General features: G+C 58.8%; 1 protein-coding gene across 16 annotated transcripts in view; it reads right to left on the bottom strand.

The window, feature by feature from the left end:
- Positions 1–19,091, bottom strand: part of CACNA2D2 (calcium voltage-gated channel auxiliary subunit alpha2delta 2) — a 142,328-nt gene extending 123,237 nt beyond the window's left edge. For 10 of the 16 annotated variants that reach the window (XR_010412909.1, XR_010412914.1, XM_064595600.1 and 7 more), the window contains exon 1: positions 18,661–19,089. Coding sequence is in view for 14 of the 16 variants with exons in the window: in XM_064595600.1 (XP_064451670.1) it covers positions 18,661–18,854 (194 nt within the window). In the remaining 2 variants the exon portion in view is untranslated. Of the gene's footprint in view, positions 1–18,660 lie in introns of all 16 variants that reach the window. The other 6 variants (XM_045862284.3, XM_045862285.3, XM_064595605.1 and 3 more) reach the window with 3 other exon arrangements.
- Between the last annotated feature and the right edge of the window lie 1,478 nt (positions 19,092–20,569).

The raw sequence follows: 20,569 nt of genomic DNA, 5'->3' as shown, positions 1-20,569 counted from the left end.
GTCTCAAACGCCCAGGTGCTGGCGAGCCATGGCCACTTGGACGTCTAACAGGCCTTTCAAACTGAATGGATCCAAAACTGAGACCCTGACCTCCCTCTGGAGCCTCACTCTCCCTTCTCTCCCTCACCGGCCACCTCCCCTGGCTCAACTGATGGCAGTTCCCTCTGTTTAGGCTCAAAGCCTCAGGGTGACCTGGAACCTGCTTTCTCTCTTTCAGCAAGTCCTGTCGGCTCCACCTGCTGCCCACTGCCTACCACCTCCCTGGCCCACAGCCTGCCTGGGGCCGCCACCATGCAGTCGCTGGCTTCTGCTCTCACATGCATGCGCAGCCAGTGTCCTGTTGGAACTGTGTCCTTCCTCTGCAGCTCCAGGCCACCACAGGAAGGGCAAAATCCGTCCAGTGACCACACTCCCGATGGCATCCTTGCCCTTGCTCCTCAGGCCACACTGGCCTCCTCACTGGGGCTTGAATACACTCCTGTACTCTGTGCACAGGCCTTCGCACATGCTGTTCCCTCTGCCTGGACTGCTCTTTCCTCAGAAGTCCAGGAGGCCCCTCTCTTACTGCCTCAGGTCTCTGTACACACCTCACCTGCTTGGTGAAATCAGCTTCCCCACCCCACTTTAAGCTGGCCCCCCCAGCAGCGACCGATCCCCACATGCCCCCTGGGGTTACTGTTTTAGCTAGCATTCCACCAGACCTCCTCTCTTTTGTCTACTGTCCGCTTCTGCCCTGGGCCAGGAGCCTCGTGAGAGGACCCTCCTGCTCTTCGGCCTGGAAGAACAGGCCATTTGCTGAGTGGCGGTGCCTCCCCAGAGTCGGAGTGACCTTCCCACCATCCTGCCCTAGCTGGTGTGTGGCCCGCGAGGAGGAGGCAGGTAGGCTGGGCAGCAGAAGCCTGCAGAGGGGCTGGAAGTGCAGAGGCTGCCCCAGGGCTGGCCCAGGAGGCCCTCCCTTTCCCTGGCTCCTCTCCGTATGAATTATTAAAGCTCATTTATGATGGGCCTGCGCAGGCCCGTGGCTTCTGTGCATAATTCATGGCTCTCCCAGAAGGGCTGGGTGCTGGGGCAGACAGTTTTTCCAGGAAGCAAGAAGAAAGTTCGGAGAAGGAGTATCCCAGACCTGGGCTGTCTTCCGCCTATCTCTGTCTCCCTGTCCCATCTGGGGGCAGCCCAGCACCTCCACCCACCCCCACCCCATGGTGCCTTCTCCCGCACACTTGGATTCTGGTTCCTAGGGCCTGAGTCCATGGGCTTTGTGCAGGCTCACCCACTCCTGTCTCTGTGCCTCAGTTTCCCATCTGTGGACAGATGGAGCTGTGGTTTTCAAACTGTAGTGACAGCAGGATCATCCGCGTTGGCTCCCCTGGGGGGGGCGACCATCATGGGTCTCCAAAAGGTACCAACACCCAGATGTCATTATTTGCGAATTTCCCAGCAGTCTAGAGCTGGGATGAAGCAATGAGCAAGAGGAATTCGTGAACCAGCTGAGGCCTCCCCAGAGCAAAGCAAAGGGTCCAGGCCAAGGACACAGGGTATCTGCCAGCCACTCTGCCCAGGATCCACCGTCTGCTCCCCAGGCCAGGAGCCACCTGCCCTAGTTAGTGGCACAGATCATGGCCATTTTTGGGTATGCAGCACCTGCTTCTCGCCCCAGCATATTCCCTAGGGAGTCAGGCACAATGGGAAGGTAACCCCTACCCAGGCCCATGTAGCAAATGGGTAAACTGAGGTTTAGCAAAGCTGACTCTTAGGAGGTGGACATATTGATGCAGCGCTCCCCCCACCGCTCCCCCCCCCCCCCCCCACCGTGCCCAGCCCTGTTCTGTGATGGGTGGAATCAGCCCAAGCCTGGTCTCGGGAGGTGCACGGCAGGGTTGAGGCACCTGTAGAGGTCACCAGGTGAGTCAGGGAGGAACCCAGGAGCTCCAGCCGCCTATTTCTGCCCCACAGCAGGAGCTGAAGCCTGACTAGAGGTGGCAATAGAGGCTCTGTCTGTGTGTCACCAACTACTCCAGTCAGATTCTGTGATTCACACGTCCCCATCTCCCCTCCTGCACATCCTCCCCACCCCCAGCATGAGTCAAATCCTCGCTGAGCCACAAATAGCTGTCCTCTGTGTGCAACTTCAACATGGCCTCCTGCCTTGAGGAGAACAGACCCCCCCCCCACCAACTCGGGGTCCTCAGTTCCTCCTCAGGGCAGAGATCCCCCTGTGGAAGCTGGCGGGCCCCTGGAGGGCACCTAGGTACAGAGAAGAGGTGGAGCAAAGACCAGAACTCAACCTATCAGGGCCAGCTTTGTTCTCTGGCCTTGACTCACCTCTACTGAGTGACCTCTACCAGGAAGTCTTCTGGGATTTCCCCCACCCCCTCTCAAACCCGTAGTCCTTACTTTACTTTATGGACCCTTGCCTTTATGTTGGGACTATAGCCTCGTCCCATCATCAAGCTCCCTGCAGAACTTAGCTTGCAGTCTGGCAAAAAAGAGTCTTCTGGAAGTGCCTAGGGATAGATTTATCCAAGTATCCTCCCCTCACCAGACTGCCACCTGCCCTGTTCACCCACCTTAGCAGTGGGAGAGAGGCTGCAGGGCAGGGCTGGGAAAGGGCCTCCAACTTCCGCAGGTGGCATAGCCCCAAGGAAAGGACCAATGATGTGGAGTGCCTACTGTATGCTGGGTACTCTGTGTGCAAATTCCCACTGACGTCACACAGCACCCTTGGCTAGGTGGGGACCAATCCAGGCCCGTCTCATGGATGAAGACTCTGAAGCTCAGGGGGTGAAGCAACACACCCAAGGCCACACAGCCAGTCCGTGCTGAGCCAGAATTTGAACCCAGCAAAGTATGACTCCGGAACCCAGGCCCCGTCTTGTAGGGCCTCCCTAATCCCAAGGTGAATGCCAATGGCCAGGATTTAAAGTAGGAAATAGGGTGCAGATAAGGGCCGCCCTTCACTTATGACCTTTTCCAGCTTTGAGAAGGGGCCCACCCTTACATCCGGGCCCCTACCGCCTCCCCAAGCAAGCCAAAGCTGGCTGTAATTGGGAAGTTCTTCCTTGTACCCTACCAGAGCTCTGCTACCGCAGGCACGTTGTCTCAGCAGTGAGGAGCCCAAGCCCCCTCCAATCCCACCTTAGGGAGCCTGGACTAAGACTGGGGGTGGGGTATGCCCACTTCCTCTGGGATTTGCTTCTCACTAGTGCCTGACTTCTCAAAGCCTCGAAGCTGCATGTAAATCAAATGTGAGTGCTCAACCCGCCTTGACATGCTTTGGGCTGGTTAGTCTCAGGTGCTCTGTGGTGAATCCTTTAGCAATGCAAATCCCCTCTGCGGGCTGTGCTGTGCGGGATCCATGGCTGCAGCAAGGAGGGGGAGTCAGGGGTCACCTCAGCGGCCGCACCTCCTTCTGAGGAGCCCCAGGGAGGTGGCCGGGCCAAGAGGAGCCACTCTGCCTGGTGAGCCTGAGCTGTCCTTGGGGCTGGCCTGAGGAGAGGCAAACCCAGCAGGGCTTATCACTGACAAAATAACTCTGCAGGTGTTTCCCACCTTCTGCAAATTCTCTGCTAGCTTGCTCACTCTCCATTCATTCATTCATTCATTCATTCATTCATTCATTCATTCATTCATTCATTCATTCATATGGTTACTGGGCCAGGCTGCAGGCTGGGCACCCGGAAGGGATACAGTGGTGGTCAGGGCAGATGCGGGCCTGCCCTCAGGAGTATGGAATTCAGGCAGAACAGACGTGTGATCTGCTTCAGACCCGATGAGTGGAGGAAGAGGAGTCTAGTGAGCCTTGAGGGGTGGCATGCAGGCTAAGGGGACTGACCCAGCCTCAGGGGCTAGCCAGGTGAAGGAGCGCTGCAGAGCTGGTGGGCAGTCCAGACGGAGGGTGCAGCACGTGCAAGGCCCAGCAGCAAGGTGAGCCCTGTCCAAAGTGATGTCCTGTGAACACACAGACTGACCATGGGCACCAAAGCAGGCTGCTCTCCCACACAGAGTCTGGCAGAGCCCACCAACCTCAAATACACGGGGAGCACCTCCACGTGCCGAAGTGGGGAGGGTGGTGGGCTCCTGATGGCAGGGAGACAAGGAGAGCGGGCCCTTGTATCCCCCTTGCACTGACCTGTGGGGCACCCCTGCCAGGGTATCTGCCCTATGTTTACCAGCCCAGTTCATAGGCACCCAAGGCCAGTCTGTGAGAAAGGGGGGGCTGCCTCTCCCCATTTCTCAGATGAGAAAAGCAGGGATCAGAGTGTCTGCCCATCAACTTTGTAAATTTTGTTTAACACAAAGGTTACCTACTACTTGCCCTGCTGGGAGAGGTACTGAATGCTCGGCCCCCACCCTCTGTGAGCTCTCCATCTGGGAAAAGTAGGACCTGGGCTGCATGGGTGTGGAAGCACCCAGGGAAGGTGGGCCCTCCGGGCAGGGGAGTAAGGGAGACAGATTGGTGGCAAAGTGCTCAGACTCCCAGGAACAAATTCCATTTACTCATTCACTCTGGACTAACCGCTAACTGGTGCCCATTACAACCAGGCCCTAGTGCAGAGCCTCCTGCCCTGGGCATCCCAACACTGCCCCTTACTTTGTAACTTGTGACCTGGACCACCCCCCCCCCCAAGTCCCCTGGCCGGGGGCAGCAAAGAGCCCTGAGCCTCAGCCCCTTGTACATTAGAGGTTGGGGATAGTATGACTGTCTGCACGGGCTAGATGGGGGCTCCAGCAGTAAGACCCTCCTGCTGCCACTCCAGCCAGGGATGCCCACAAGTGCAAAGCGCTCACAATTTTCCTGATATTTTTGACACAGATATTGTCACTAAAACACCCTCTCTTGTGACCAGGCACATAGCAGGTGCTCAAAAAGTGTTGGCTAAAAGACCGGATGCTCCATCCTCACAACTCCAAAGTACAGGAAATATGGTCCCATTTTAAAGATTAGGAAACTGAGGCAGAAAATGACTCAAACAAGGCCATATACGGGGCTCTCTTTACGACCCACAGCTCCCCCCCGCCGCCCCTGCCTCAATCCCCATCACCTGGACCGGGCTTCCTAGCAGGCAGCAGGCAGGTGCAGCAAGGCCAGCAGAGCCCATGGCTCTAGGTCCTTCTGGAAGCCCCATGGAGTCCTCACCCTCCTCCATGTTCGAGTAATGGCCTCCATACGCCACCAATCTGGAAATCACCTGTGAAATTTATTTCCCCCGGCGCGGGCTAGGAACCATGTAAATCATCCCGCTTAACGGCCTCTGGGATTGTTCCCTGCCCCCCCACCCCCAGCTGCTCTGCGCCAGGGAACTCGGGGCCGCAGGGCCCCGGTCATGAGCTGAGCAGAGCCTAAACTGTCCTGGGTGCTAGGAGGCACTGTTGGGGGGGGGGAGGGAAGCAGGAACAGGTCGGCAGGGCAGGGATGGAGCCTAGGAGCTTAGGACACTGGGGCTGGATCCGAATGGGCAAGCCCCGCCCCTCCCCCACCCCTGCCCCTTGTCCTTGTCCCCCCATCAGTGGCCTTCTCTCAGAGGAAAGTGGGTCCGAGTGCTTTCCCCGGGCCTCCACAGCCTTGACTGGGGGAGGCCCAGGACCATGGGAATGGCAGGGACCCTGAAAAGGCTGGTCAGAACTCCACCTGGAGAATGAGCCCTGCCCCACCTTCCCCACCACTCCCAGAGGCAGTGTCTCTTCACCCCTTGGATGCTGCCTAGAGCACCAGGCATAGTTATTATTTATTCAACCTTGCTTCCATTTCTTCTTCACTGTCGGTCTCCCCCACAGACGGTGAGCTCCCAGAGTGCAGGCCCAGCACACAGCTAAGCCAACTTGGGTGGGAAGGGGCGGTCACGACCCAGGAGGTGGGTCCTGAGACATGGGCAGGCTGTGGCGTGGTCAGCAGGGTGGATGAGGCAAGAGCAAGTCTCAACACAGAGGCGCAGTCAGGAAGGAGTGGGCAGCCAGCTGAGGAGGCCTGGTGTTCTCCCTGAGACAGGCCACAGACTCTGGCCGCTGGCCACGTGCACAGGCATCTGGGAAGAGCTGGCTTCCACAGGGACCCCAATCAGGAGACTCCCCAGAACTGGAATGTCAGCCCCCACCCCCCAGTGCCTGGACGCCTCAGTCCCCCTTGCTGGGCGGGGGCAAAGGGGGGGGTGGGTCCTGTGTTTACTTTCCTATTTCCATGCTTCTCTATCTTGGCTCACCTGGGTGGCTCTGGAAGATATCAATCCCTAGGCCCTGCCCCACCTAATAACATAGTCTCATGGGTTCCTGGACCCCACGTCCCCCTCTCCCCTAAGGGCAGACCTTGGAGTCAGCACCTGGGCTGGGGCAATTCCTTGTGAAAGCCACAGGAGGGTGTGTGGGATGGCCTTGGCTTTATGGCACCAGCAAAGCCAGGCCCATCTGGGGGCCCTGTCCCAGACCCTGTAAAAGTTATTCCAGCTTCCAAAGACACAACCAGCTTGGCCTTCAGACACCTGTGTAGACTCTGTTCAGTGAACGTTTACTAAGTACTTGGTATGTGCGAGCTTGGAGCTCCAGCCAAGGACAGGTGGCCCCTGCCACTGCCTCTCCCAGGCACACAGCCTTGAGGGGTAGGCAGCAAGGTCTATAGCGAGACAAGAATGAGGGAGCCTTTGGGCAGCCTATGAGGCCCCTGACCCACGTGGACAAGTCAGGGGAGGCTTCAGGGAACAGTGACTCCCAGTCAATCACTAAGGGGCAGACAGGTCAGCTGGACCACAGGCAGGTGATGCTTGGAGTTGGCAAGGCCCTTTGCAGCCCATCCAACTGCTCCCTGGCTTATTCCATGCTCAGTGCATAGTAGGTGCTTGTTCAGCCCCCGTGGAAGACAATGGCTGCTGTCCTTGTAGGTACTCAGTCCTGAGGGCAGAGATCCCCTCCTGGGCCCACTCCTGTGCCCATCAGAAGCAGCCCCCTTGTCTATGGTCTCCATAGCGCCAGCTTACAGGGTAGGACAGAGATGAGAGCTACACAGAAGGGGTAGCAGGAGAGCATCGTCCTCAGCTGAAGAAGGATCCATCAATCTGGAGGGTCCCGGGAGTAATGAGGATACTGAGGCTCAGAGGAGGAGGGCAGGTAGCTTGCCCAGACTCCCACAGTGAGCTGGACACAGGCCAAGGCTAGGGGTGGGGTAGGATGACCCTGGCAGAGGGAGGAAGGGCAAGGGGAGGCCCAGTCCCTATAGCACAAGCCCCTGAGGTTTCTGGGGACTACAGCAGCCAAGGTCTGGCTTAAATACTTGACCTTGCTGCCCATCTGCCTCCCTCCCTCTGAGTCTCCCACAGGTAAAGCTAGGCACCACCGGGGCAGGGGTGGGGGGACGGAGCTGGTTGGAAGATGGAGGGTGAGGGGTGGAGTGGTGGGGGGGTGGGGAGTGAATCTAGACTGCTCTTCTCCCCCACTCCATGCATGCACAGGTGGTCACAGTACCATCAGCTCCCAGCCGGCTAATGGGAGAAGGCCTAGAAGGAGACTCAGATCAGAGGAGGCCTGGCTTGGTCTGGAGGACTCATAGCTGTGCCAGTAAAGGCCAGCCCCAGAGAGCCCTCTTCACTCATGTGACAGGTGGGGAACAGTGGCCAGAGGGGCACCCGACCTAGGAGCAAGACAGAGCCCAGGGCTTCTCCCAAGACCTGTGCCCTTGGCTGGGTAACCCCTGGACACTGCGGCCAGCCCACACCCACGATTGGTGCAGGGAACAGAGCCCAGAGAGAAAGCGCCAGGGGCAAGGTCATGAGAACATGGCCTCATTGGAGCATGGATCTTGTCATATCCATCAGGGGAGCCAACCAATGACACCCCAGTCCTCTCCGTAGAAAGCAGACACACAAGTATACCCACCCTACAGCTGCCCCTGCCCAAGCCCAGAACCAAGTCTCACAGGCAGCACGGGACAAGTTCAGGCCCGCCCCTTGGCCATGTCCATGGGTCACTTCCTCAGCTCTGCAGCAGTAGGACATGGCCTCTGTCTGCGTCTTTCCAGTTCACCACCGCCTCCAAGGACTCAGGGTGCGCCCCAAGCCCAGTGGGAGAGCCAGCACCTGGCGAAACAGTGCCCCAGCCTGGTAAAAGAGGCAGCGCTTGAGGAGGAACAGTTGTGACGGAAGGGCACAGGAGTGTGGGGGCACCCTGAGGGTCCTGTGGTCAGGGGACTGCCTGGAGGAGGTGGGCTGCAGAAGGGCCATGGGAGGCCGTGGCTGGGTGCTCAGACCTGAGTACTGGGGTATGAAGCCTGCTTCCACCACTCACTATCTGTGTGATTTCAGCATCACTCAGTCCTGCTGAGCCTCAATTTCTCTTGTCTGTGAAATGGGAATAAAAATGAACTGATCTCACTAGATAGGATACATGAAATACATCACCCAGGGCCCAGCTCATAGTGACTGATGATGTAGTTAAAATAACCACTTTCCTAACAAATGATTCCTTGAGCATGGATATCCCCCCTTCCTTTCCCTTTCTCTTCCCCTTCGACCTTCTTCCTCACCCCCACCCCATGTTCAGGCCTCTGGTCTGACCCTGTAGCAGAAATTTCCTTCCTATTCTCCATTACTCTCCGCTTCTTGCTAACAAAACCCACGTCTGTAAGAATCTCTCCTGCCTCCATCCCCAAGGTGACCCCATCCTTTGCTCAAGGGTAAATCCTGATTAGCCGGAGCCAATCACAGTGCACTTTCCCTATTGCCAGTGATTGGTTTAGAGTGCACATGTGACCCAGTGCTAACCAATGAGGTATGAGGGGAAGTTGGCCAGGGGCTTCTGAGCCTGGTTTCCTAACCTCTTAAGAGGAACCCAATATCCCCTTTACTCCTATTGTCTGGTACCTGTGATGCCCGGAGCTATGGCAGCTATCATGTTGCCATGAGGGGAGTCCGCCAAGAACAGAGAGCCCCCACTAAAAGTGAGGCCAGACAGGCAGAGTGCGGGTGTGGACTTGGTCCTCAATGACAGCCTACACTCACCCACCTCTGGGCTCCCTGTCAGAGGATAAAGGGACTAACCATGATGAAAAAAAATCATCACGCTGTGGTTGCCATGGTGTATGTAAAAACTGCCTCTTTTCCTTGCAGCCAAATATACTCTTCAGACTCGCCTTCTGAAGGGGTAGTAGTCAGCTCAATGCCTACTCTGGAAGGCTCCTGTGCACTGGGGCCTAGGGTTGTCAAAAAGGCCCACAAGGGGTTGAGAGCCAGAGGAGGGCATCGGTCAGAAGGGCTCTTTGCCTCAGTACTTGGGCTGAGCAGGCCAGCCTGATAGAGGGATATGCTGAGCAAAGGCCAGAAGGTGCAAAGGCCAGAGCTCCTACTAGGACCTGTAAGCGGTTGGGCCTGGCTGGAGCCTGGAGAGTTACAGGGCTAGTGGCCAGAGACCGGAGGCAGTCCCGGCAGGGTCTCCAATGCTAGCCTGGGAAGTGGGGCTCTGCCCATGGTAGGCTTCCGGGGCGCAAGGTCATCGCTGACCCTCAGCAGGAGACACTGCAGCGTACCTAGGGGGTCCAGGAAAAGAAGGGAAGACTTCCAGGTTCCCCCAAGCCCACCCCAGCCTCAGCTCGCAGGGGGAAAGGAGAAATGTCCAGCTGTGACAGCCCTCAGCACAGAAGCCTGTTCCGTCAGCTCGTTTCTCTTTTCTAATAAATGAAGCTGGGGGCAGGGCTGAGGTGGGTTGTTTCGTTGTTTGTTTGTTGGAACTGGTAGCAGCACCAGGCCTGACCTTTAAGGCTTCAAATGCAGCATTTTAGGCGGCGCCAGCAGGCAAAGAACACGGGGCTGCAGAGGGAAGTTATCACGGCTAAAATGCCATGTCAGGCTGGAAACGCGCAGTCGAGCAGGGGCCCCTACCCATCGCAGGAACACACCAGGCTATCCTTGCCCGCCTGGTGACAAAGCTGTTCTTTCTGAGGGTACCTTGAAATTCTTGCTGCCTCTAAAACGGCAGGGAGGCACCAACGTCTGTCCCAGAGGGAGGCCAGGAGCTGGGGCCTCACACCACACAGGCGCCTTGCTCTATAGGATTTGCCAGAAGAGGCCTCAAATTGCTCCTGTATCCCATATCAGGGGTTTTATTTTTTTACTTTTTAGAGAGGGAGAGAAAGAAGGTAGGGGAGAGGAAGAGAGAATCTTAAGCAGGCTCCATACCCAGGGCAGAGCCCGACTCAGGGCTCGATCTTACAGCCCTGAGACCATGACCTGAGCTGAAATCGAGAGTTGGATGTTTAACCGACTGAGCCACCCAGGCGCCCCAGGGATGTTTTTATTAAGAGAACCAGTTGTATGTCATAGAGCAAGGACAGCTAAGCTGGGGTCATTCTTCGAGCAGCCTGTACTGAGCACTGGGGATGGGGCCCTGTCTGCAGGCGGTGTGCAGCCAGAAGACATGTGGGGCCTGAAGGCTCCTCTCTGCCACCTCAGACATCAGTTTCCTCGTCTTACAATGGAGGTATCTGGGTCCCCAGGGGCTTCTGTGGCTGGGATACGTCCTTCCCAAGACGGGAACCATGCAAGGCCCATACTGCCCAAGCAGATGGCCCGGCCCAGGCACCCTGCCCCCCTCCCTCTCCCCCCAGGAACCCTCGCTGGCCTTGCAGCCTCCAGAGCCCTTCTCGGCCACCTCTGCTCTTTGCAGAAACCCTCTCCCAAAATGCCGAGGACACTGGGCTACCCCAGCATGGACAATGCACAGGCCCTGAGAATGCTAGGAAAGCAAAACTTACAGTTCTCTCAGACATCAGAACCCACCAGATCAGGGCCAGAGCTCAGCTGGACACACAAGAGCCCCAAGGGCCAGCACCCAGACTGTTGGTTTATGAAGACCCAGTAGACAAAAATTCATCCTTGAAAGGAAGAGACTTCGTGGGAGGTGCCCTAAATAGAGGAACATGTGAGGATCATCAAGCTATTGTACCCCAAATCGTGCCTGCAACTGACTGCATAAATATCTTCCTGGGGGTGAGAACCCCAAACCTACAGCAGATGCTCCAAGGGATGCCAGTCTCCCTCCCTTGGTGTGCAAATGAGAAGCACCCACTCCAAGGGCGGAAAAACACCAGCCCAAGGTCACACAGCAAGGGTTTCCACTCTCCCTGCACCCCAACCTCCATGGCCACCCTTCAGATTCCCCACAAGGGAAGGGCTGGTTGCAAAGACGCTTCACTTCACAAACGACTCACCAAGCTTCTCTGAGTCCCAAGTCCTCCAGTGCATCTAAATACCATTCATTCTGCAAACATCTGAATTACAAGCATGCAGCCTGTGTGTTTCCTTCACAGACTGTCATCGAGCCAGTTGGTAGATGATCAGACTTTCCAGATCAGCCTTAACTCGGGCTGTTCCTGACATAAAAGTTTGCCAAACACTGGTCCTAACGACCGGGCTGCTGTATTTCCCACGGCCAGTGTTTGCCCAGTGAGCTCTGGCATTACCTTCAAAGGCGGGTGCGGGAGGTGGGCACCAAGAGCACAGACAAACCGCACATCTGCCTGCACACACATATGTGCACACGTGCACCAGCACACGCCCACACCTATGTGTACGCGTGAGCACGTGCATACACACAGACCCGCTCGTATGCACACAAACAATATGCAAGCATGCACACGCAGGGGCACACGCACACACCCACACACAAGCTCGTTTTCGTATACAAACGGACGTTCACACAAGTGTGCATTCACATGAACACACCTAACACACGTGTACACACACACACAAGAGCACACGCTTACATACTTCCATACACAGGCCAAGGCAAGGGCCAAGCACGGGAGGAAAGACACGAAACCTCAGCTGAGTCTCAGGTGCCCGGAGGGCCCGGCTGGGCCAGGGGTGTTGTGGGTGACGGGAGAGGTGCCTGGCACTTGGAGTACAGGCCTAGCTGGACTGAGAACCCTCACAGGTTGAGTCAGGATGCATGTGCCCTTATCATGCACCCCCTGGGGCCAGGCCCCTCCCTCAGGATCTTCGGTACCCCAGCCCTATGAGGCAGTACACTCAAGGGAACTCTATTTTACAGATGAGGCCCCAAGACCCAGAGAGGCTGAGGAAGTTCCCAAGGTCACACAGCTGGTGGGAGGTGTGGCAGAGCCTCGGTGCGCACCAAGCAGGGCCCTCATTCAGCAAGAGGTAGCCAGCAGGGAAGGAAGGCATCGAGGGGGGAGCCAGGGAGCCAGGGAGCCAGGGAGCCAGGGAGCCAGGGAGCCAGGGAGCCAGGGAGCCAGGGAGCCACGGTCTACGAAGGCGGGCAGGGAAGAGAGGCAGAGGGGGCGACTCCTCCCTCTCTTCGCCACTCCTTTCCCCTTCATTTAAGAGTCATTTCCAAGGTGGGGAGAGCTGGTTAATGATCAGCAGGAAAGGCTTCCCATGCCCCTCCCTCTCTGCTAAACAATTAGGTTGATTAGAGCCCAAAGTGGGTCAGTCTGAGAAGAAGCTTCAGGACACCCAAGTGTGGCCAGAGGCCAGTAGGGGAGGTGCAGCCTCCTCACACTGGAGGAGCTGAGGTCTAGCTGGGTTGGGGGTCAGGCCTCCCTCTGTGGCTAGAGCACAGGGTGAAGAGGAGCGGGAAGACCCTGAACCTATCTTATTAGGACACTGGAATGTCAGAGTCAGAAGAGCCTAGAAGACAGGAAACTGAGGCCCAGGGGGAGGAGGGGCTTGTCCAAGGTCACCACCCTGCCAGCTACCCAGCTGACAAGATTGGGCTGGAACTGCCTTTGACAGAGGGCCCCCCAGGACCAGGCTAACCCGAGGCAAGGCCCCTGAGGCCCCCCCACGGGAAGATTCCCCTCACCTAAGCCCAGAGAGACAGGGTCTCCTAGTCTGCGAGGTCCCATCCCCCACAGGCTCAGGCACCAGCACGAGCAATGGCCAGGAGCCATGCGGACCAGACAGCCCCAGAAGGAGGGGGCCCAGCTCAGCTGGGAGAGGGACTAGGTGGCCCACGAGCAGGATCAGCCCAGGGACACCAAACCTATGGCAGGGCATGACCAGATGGAGCCAAGCCCCCGGGTCGTGCCTGCATAAAGTAGGGCTCAGACTGTGTGGGCCTGAATGACAGCATCCTTGACTCCTTTAGGGTAGCTCTAAGAGACCCCCGTGGGGAATTTGCAAGCCCCCCCCGGGGCATCCCAATCCATTGGTGGTCACCTGCACTGCCAACTCCCCCCACCGCCAACTTTAGCCACAGGCAGCTCAGAAGGCTCTTCAGGTTACACAGGACAAGAGAGGAAGGGAAAAGAAAAAAAGCAAAAACCACACATACACCTCCCTCTGGGAATACGAATATTGATTCTGTAGCTTCTTGTTTAGACAGTAGGCACCAGAGGGGGGGGAAAAAAAAACCCAACCTGACATGAACAGAAGCTTCCCAGTTGGCTGGAGGGATTGTAGCCAGCAGTGGGAAAGCCCCCCACCCTTGCCTTCATGGTACCCTAGACCCTGGTGTTCCCTCCCCCATTCCCGAGGCCTGAGCCCTCACTTAAAGACACAGGTCACCAGTTCCTGAGGCAGATCTCAAATCTAGAAGCCCACAAGGACAGCAGCGGGCAGGGGGTACGGGAAGCAGAAGGAGAAAGAGACCAGCCCCCCAGCCACAGACGACTCTACCTGCTAGACAAGCCCATGCCACAGGCCTACTTACTTTGACTCCCAAACCTCCAGCTGGCCCTTGAATAGTTCCCTAGCCCCCCAGGTCACACCTGTCCTTACAGCATGGAAACCTCTAAGGTCTATATGGTCTGAGTCCTCTGAAGTCCCCTCGGGGCCGACAAAACTGCCAAGGGACTAGAGGATCCAGCCTCAGGTTTCCATTAACCACCCCATGCCCCTTCTCTCTGGAATCATATGGAATCTGGAGGGGGAGATGGCATCTTGGCATCTTGAGATGGGAGTCCCTCCTGCCCACCTCTCCATGCCAGGCAGGCCTGGTCTATGACTCAAAGCCTTGGAGAAGAGGAAAATCTGAGTCGGGGGCCCCATGATCACCTGTGTACATGTGGAAGGGGGTGGAAATGGGCTGGCAGGGCAGCTGTGGGCCAAGGAAGAAAGCCCCCTCGAGGCTGTCTGAGACCCAGGAGAGCAGAGGGACAGTGCAGGAAAGGTTACAGCTGGAAGGCCTAAGCGCGCCTCACAGGTCTTAGGCCTGTTCATTTTCATCCAAAGACCCAGGTTTTGAGTCCCCACCCCCCACTTCCTGGGCCCAATGCTCAGATGTGCCCAGGCTCCTGGCAGGGCAGCTAAGCATCGAAAAGATTAGTCCTCTTCCAGACCTTCCTCCAGAAGTTGCGGAGCTTTGGGGAGGGCCTGCATCTTTCTGAGTCTTAGTCTCCTCATCTGTGGGATGGGCATGAGCACAGGTTCTGCAGTCAAGGCCGTAATGTAGTAAGGGCCTGGCCTGAGCTCATTGAAAGAAGACCCACCATAAGCCTGGTGATGTTCCCCACCACAGTCAAGCTGGGCTTCAGGCAGTGAGGGAGGGAGGTGGCCCAGTGTCTGTCCTCAAGGAGGTGACATCCCATGTGGGTGGGTACAGTCTGAGCTAGGGGCACAACCCAGAGGCCTCCAGACGGTGTGGGTACGGGACCTTGAAAGAGGTATTTAAACCCCTGAGGAGAGCATGCAGTGATGAGGGGACAGCATCAGCAAAGCGGAGAGAGGAAGGCACTCAGCCCATGGGAGCAGGGGGAAAAGACTGGTGGGCAGGGGCCTGGTCAGGCTGCAGCCTTAGGGCCGGATGCTAACGTTTACGATAGCTGTTGTGCTGTCCACCCATGGAACCCTCCGTGCCCACCAGAGGCTACATTCCCCTCGCAGGAATTCTCACCACCAGCCTCTTAAGCAGATTCTATGATCTCAGTTGGGGAAACCGAAGCAAGATCATCGCAACAAGAGGGTCAGCTCTGGAGGCCAACGCTTGAGCCTGCTAGGCCTACACACCTGACACCCAGCATGTCCACTAACTGCCTCCTCCCAGGAGCTGGCAGGGTCCACCCATACACATCTAAGGTGCCATGAGCTGGCAGTGCCCACCTGCATACAGGCAGAAGGGAAAAGGAGGCATTGAGCGTAGAAGTGCTCACTCCACTTGTGAGTCAGTCTCTCCTTGGGGACACCAGTGTGACTGAGAATCCAGCGTGAGACTCGCCCACAGATTAGGAGGGGATGCAATCTCAAACCAGCTCCGCCACCCTCTCAGGGGTTAGTCTGACAGAGCTGGCCAGGAGGAGGTGCCCAATATGGGGGGGGGCACGGGGGGGGCAGCAGCCAAGGGGCTCCCCAAGTCCTCCACAGCAGGAGGGATGCGAGCACTTTGGCAGCTCTGCATGCCAGTGGTGGTGGCAGCAGCCTGTGAAGCCTCACCCCCTCCCTCCTGCAAAAGCTGCGGCAGGTCACTGGGGAGATGGGGGGACCCAGATGTGTGATGTTGCCTCCCTCTAACAGGGAGAGTCACAGGGAGGTGAAGGCGCGGGCTCAGAGGCCCAGACAGACACACGTCACCCACCATTAACCGTAGCTAGACTGACGCATGCCCCGTCGTGGGCACTCAGGAAAAGGAGCACGTACTCCAGCTGTCATTAATCTGCTGGGTGGGTTCCGACCCCTCAGGCTGCTCTCGGCTCCCCACGCGCCCTGCCAGAGGAAGGGAGGTGCTGGCCAGCACCCTCACTGGGGCAGAGTGGGGCTAAGAGGGTGCAGCCAGCCACGCAGCTCAGCCCGGCACTCCACCCAGCACTCAGCCAGGGCCCCACAGAGCAGGGGACAGAGAAACCTGGGGACTCCGGAGAACAGGGGACAGAGGTCCCACAAAAGAGGCAGGCAGGGTGGGCCCAGAGCAATGAGAGGGATGGAGTGGGGCTGGGGGGACCCAAGGAGGGGGCGGGGGGGGGGGTGCCGGGGATGGATGGGAGAAAGACGCAGGGAGAGGCAAAGCAGTTGCCCTTGGCAGGCAGCGGTGGCCATTCGCCATTCACAGCCATGGCCACGGCCACGGCTGGAGTGAGACGAATTGGAAACGGGGAGGCGGGGGAAAGGGAGAGTGTGCTCTGACTCCTTCTCCCCGAACTTCAGCCCCAAACACACGAGTGCACGTGTGCACACATATGTACTCGCTCCTGTGGCCTCCTCCTTGTTTGAAACCCTAATCTCGGTCCAAGTGGGGTGAGGGAGTACCCCCTACCCTCTGCCGCCAAAACCAAAGCCCTGTCCCCACTCCAGCGGCAATTCCTCTGCCCTCCTTGTTCCAGCGGCTGTCTCAATCCACTCGCCTGATGGGCAGAGAGCCACGCTGCCACAGTGATGACAGAAATAATGGCTATCGGACCCCAAACCCACACTGGCTTAAAACCCAGTAGCTCGCAGAGCTGGGCCCCATCGCTCTGCCAGGCGTGGTTGAGGAAACGACTTTGCCGTCTAGGGCCCTCTCCACTGAGGGGCCATCACCCCAGTGCCATGACACTGAGGCTCCCACTTCGCATCTCAGAAAGCCACCTGTATCGACGTCTCGTCCTAGCCTGGCCACTGACCCCGGAGAGTTCAGGGAGGCCATCCACCCCAAGGCAGCCCCACGGCAGCCGCCTCAGCCTTTCATGTGAGTTCAACAAAAGCCCCCGCTCCAGCTAGCTGCAGTCATGTGGGGGCCCTCACTCAATTCCCTCCCCTTCCTCCTTCCAAGGGTCAATGGGCATCCGCATCTGCGGGACCAGGGCAGCTGAAGGGCGCGGGCTGTCACGGTAAACCCTGTGTGTCGTCGTCACATCAGTCACTTCCCCCTGGACCCTCAGAGCCGCGCAGCCCCCATCCCACCCCCCACTCTCATTCTCTAATTATGGTTTGCGAGACATGTCCCAAACCCTCAAATTAGCTCCAACTCTATCAACAAGAGAAGAGCGTCCAGCTGGAAATGTGCTGGTGCCATCACACCCGCCTCATCGTCTTCTTGCTGGGGACAGAGTGACAGGGGTCCATTCTGGTCAGGGTCTCACACTGTCCTTCCAACGGAGACCCATGGCGGGCCCGACAGCCATCTGGCCCACTGCAGGTTGCAAGGAGAGGGGGCGAGGTGGGAAGAGGTGAAAAGAGACATCTATTTAAACCTTCGTTCAATCAAGGAGCTAGGAAATGGCTCGGGGAAAAATATTGTGGCTTGGCTTTGAGGAAAAAAGAACAACAAAAAAACAACGCTTTTGCTCTTTTTAAACACTATGGTTGAAATCCATTTTCATCACAGCAAATGAAAGACATAACGCCCCCACAAGCCCTGAACTTCCATATGATCCTCCTCTCCCTGCGCACCCCCCAACGCACACACAAACAATCCAGACGGTTGACAGAGGACACGTCCGTGCGGCACCTGTAATTTGCCGACTGATCACCCGCCTGAGCACAGCCAGGCTGTGTGAGGAAAGAAACGACGAGACGAAGAGACACTCAGAGCGGTGCCTTTTCTGAGTTTGTTTTGCCCTTATCTGGGAGAACCTACAAGCTGGAGTCGGCAGGTTTTGAGGCAGAAATGGTCTAATGACGCAGAGTCAGCCTCTCCCCTTCCCTGAGGCCAGAACCTTCCCCTTGGCCACTAGCAGCCCAGCTACTCATTTCCCAAACCCCAGGCCTGACTACTGGCGAAGGATTCCAGGGACAGGTGGCTCCACAGACCTGGAGACATAACAGACAGCAAGGTGGTCACCATGGCCCAAAGCCACAGGGGCGAGGGGTGTCTGGGCACTGACATAAGTCCGGGGCATGGTGCCCACAGAAATAGCTGCTGTCCTAAAGGCCACATGCACTGAATACCCACTCCGAGCCCCAGACACAACTGGCCAAGCTCACCAGAGGAGGATGCCCAAGTTTGCGGGCTCTTGGGGAGGGAGAGAAGGCTCAAAAGGACCACGAGAACCAGCAGAAGCGGCAGGGCCAGGAGATGCCATTCGCTTCCCCCAGCAGCACACGTAAGTGGCGGCGGCAGCAGCGCGAGCAGGCAGGGGTCCTCCCTGCCATTCACTTTCTGCCTCCATCCCAGCACCTTCACCTCCCAATTGGGCTCTCCAGGGGACCCTCCCCTCAGGTGGAGTGAGGGGACAAGAACAAGGGACATTGACCCCCTCTGTGGTACTGGTCACAAGAAGGTGCTTGCATCCTCCGCATCCAGCCCTTCCCGTCAAAGGAAAAGGCCAATGAAGACAGGTGTGGAGGTGTCCCCCACCTCTGGCTCAAAAGCGCCGGGTTCCCACTGGGGACGAAACGTGGGGCAGACGCGCGACTCCAGCTCTGCCGGGCAGGGGTCCTCGGCCGCCCCCTCACCCAACCTCAGGTTCCCCTCTCACCGGGACAGCGGCAGGGGAATCAGCTGGCAAACTCGGAACCCCCCACCCCATCCCTAGGCTTGCAGATCTTGCTCTGCCCCGTTTGGGGGTTGGGGGGCGGATAAGGGGCACCGCGGGGAAGTTTCGCGACGCAGCCAGAAGCGCCGGGACCGCGGCTGCCCGCCCTCTGGTCTTGGGGCCGCCGCCCCCGGGGCGCAGCCCGCAGCCGGACCCAGCGCCCCCGCCCCGGCGCGGGGAGGGACGGGCGCGGGCCGGGGGGGCCGGGGGGCGGAGGGGCGGAGGGGCGCGCAGGGATCGGCGGGGTCCCGCGGCCGGCCGGGGAGGCCACTTACGTGTGCTGCTGGGGGAAGCTGTAGGCAGAGGCTCCGGGGGCGGCGAGCAGCGGTAGCAGCAGCAGCGGCGGCAACAGCAGCAACAGCGGGCGCCGGGCTCCGGGGCCGGGCCGGGGGCCGCGGCCGGGCCAGGGGAGCGCAGTCGGCGCCGGGCCGGGCCGAGAGGCGCCGCAGGTCCGAGCCGGCACCGCCATGTTTCCATTCAAGATGCGGCGCCGCGGGGAGGGGGGGCGCGGGCGGCGGGCGGCAATCCGGCCTCTCCGCCTCTCCGCCTCCTCCGCCTCCTTCGCGCGGGGCCTCCGGGGCTGCACGGGCCGCAGCGCCTCTGCGGGCGGCGCGCCGCGATCTCTCCGCCGCGCTGACTCGAAGCGCTCTGAGCGCCCGGCCCGGGACCGGCGCTCAAATAGCGGCCGCCGCCAACCTGCCGGCGCCGCCCTCCCCGGCCGGCCCGCCCCCGCGCGCCCCCGCCGCGGCCGCGCGCCCGTCCGTGCCCGCGCGCCCCTCGTGCCCGCGCAGCCCCGAGCCGGCCCTGCTGGCCCGCGCGGCCGAGCGGAGCCCGTGCGCGCGCGTCCTGCGCCCCAGCCGTGGGCCCACCTCCCGGTGCGCGCCTCTGTCCGCCAGCCTCGGACGCCGTGCCCCTCTCCGCCGCACCCGCGGTAGGAGTTTCTGGCCCCGCGGCCCACGGCAGGCGCCTGTGTGACCCTTCTGGGGGCTCGACCTTCAACAGGCTTAAGGCCTGGAGTCACAGGTTTAATGGTGGAATGGCACTCTTTAGCAGACCAGAGAAGAGGGCATCGGTGCTGAACTCACACCCCCAGGGGCTCTCGCCACTTGCAGGAGTCCTCTCCTAGGGGACTCGGGTCCCCACGCCATGACAGAAAGAAAGGGCCTGGGTCTCCTGGATCTCTGAGCGGGAACCTGGATCCAGCTGCACAGTTGTGAGGGGCTGAGAATGGCAGGATGCAGCCCTCCACAGCCACTCATTTACTTCACCGGCCTAAGCAGGCACTGTTTGCTGACCGGCCCCTAGCCCCAGCCCCGAGGCTTCCAGAGCCTCCTCCTCCAGTGCCCGGAAGCTCACCCCTGCACAATCCAATCGTTTCTGTCCTGAGGCCCCTGGCTCCTCCCTGCTGCAGGGAGAAGGCTGGGGCTGGTGTGGCTTCTGACCCTGCAGCTTGTGGGCCTCTCAGAGCCTGTTTCCTCTCTTGTGGATGCTTGTGTGGGTGCTTAACCCCATTTCTAGGATGAGGTGAGAATGGGAGTCAATTGCTTGGTAAACTGAAATGCTCTTGGTTGGGAGAGAGCATCCGAGAGATTCCCCGGAAGTTGCCCCTGGAACTCTGCTCTTCCCCCTGTGCAGATAGGCTGGGAGAATGTTTCCTGCCAGCCCGGCTTGGGGCAAGATCCCTTCAGCAGTAGCTGACCACAGACTTTGCGCTTAACATGAGGAATGAGGAACAGTAGCCACCTGGGCAAGAGCCCCCACTTCATGATATCGGGGTGAGCCTCCCACTCCCTGGGTACTCACAGGTCAGCCCGAGGAGGATTTAATGTTGAGGGAAGAATGGTGGCCCCTAGACTAAGGAGGGCAGAGGTCAGGGGCTGGAAATAAGGCTCAGGACAACCCTTACTAGCTCCCCAGTCCTGCCTGGGCTGTCCCATGCCTGCCCCACCCTCACAAGCCAGGGTTTGACAAGGGGACAGCTTCGAAGTTTCCCCCTCCCCTGATCTGAGTGAGGTTTGCCAATAGGTCCCAAACTCTGAGGCCCCCAAAACATTGTCTGAGGAAGGCAGTGCCCTGAGCCCCGAACCCCTGACTGGCTTGGGGCCTGGTGACCAGAAGGGGCCTAGTGGACTCTGGGAGGCCAAGCTGGGCCAGCTGTACGGGGACAAGCAGGGCTCTCACCAA

This window comes from Mirounga angustirostris, unplaced genomic scaffold (assembly GCF_029215605.1).
Source record: "Mirounga angustirostris isolate CCGP_5_RB_7025 unplaced genomic scaffold, mMirAng1.0.hap1 SCAF_1, whole genome shotgun sequence".
NCBI lineage: Eukaryota > Metazoa > Chordata > Mammalia > Carnivora > Phocidae > Mirounga > Mirounga angustirostris.
Note: the sequence above shows the minus strand (reverse complement) of the source record. Positions and strands in the feature narration are given on the sequence as shown.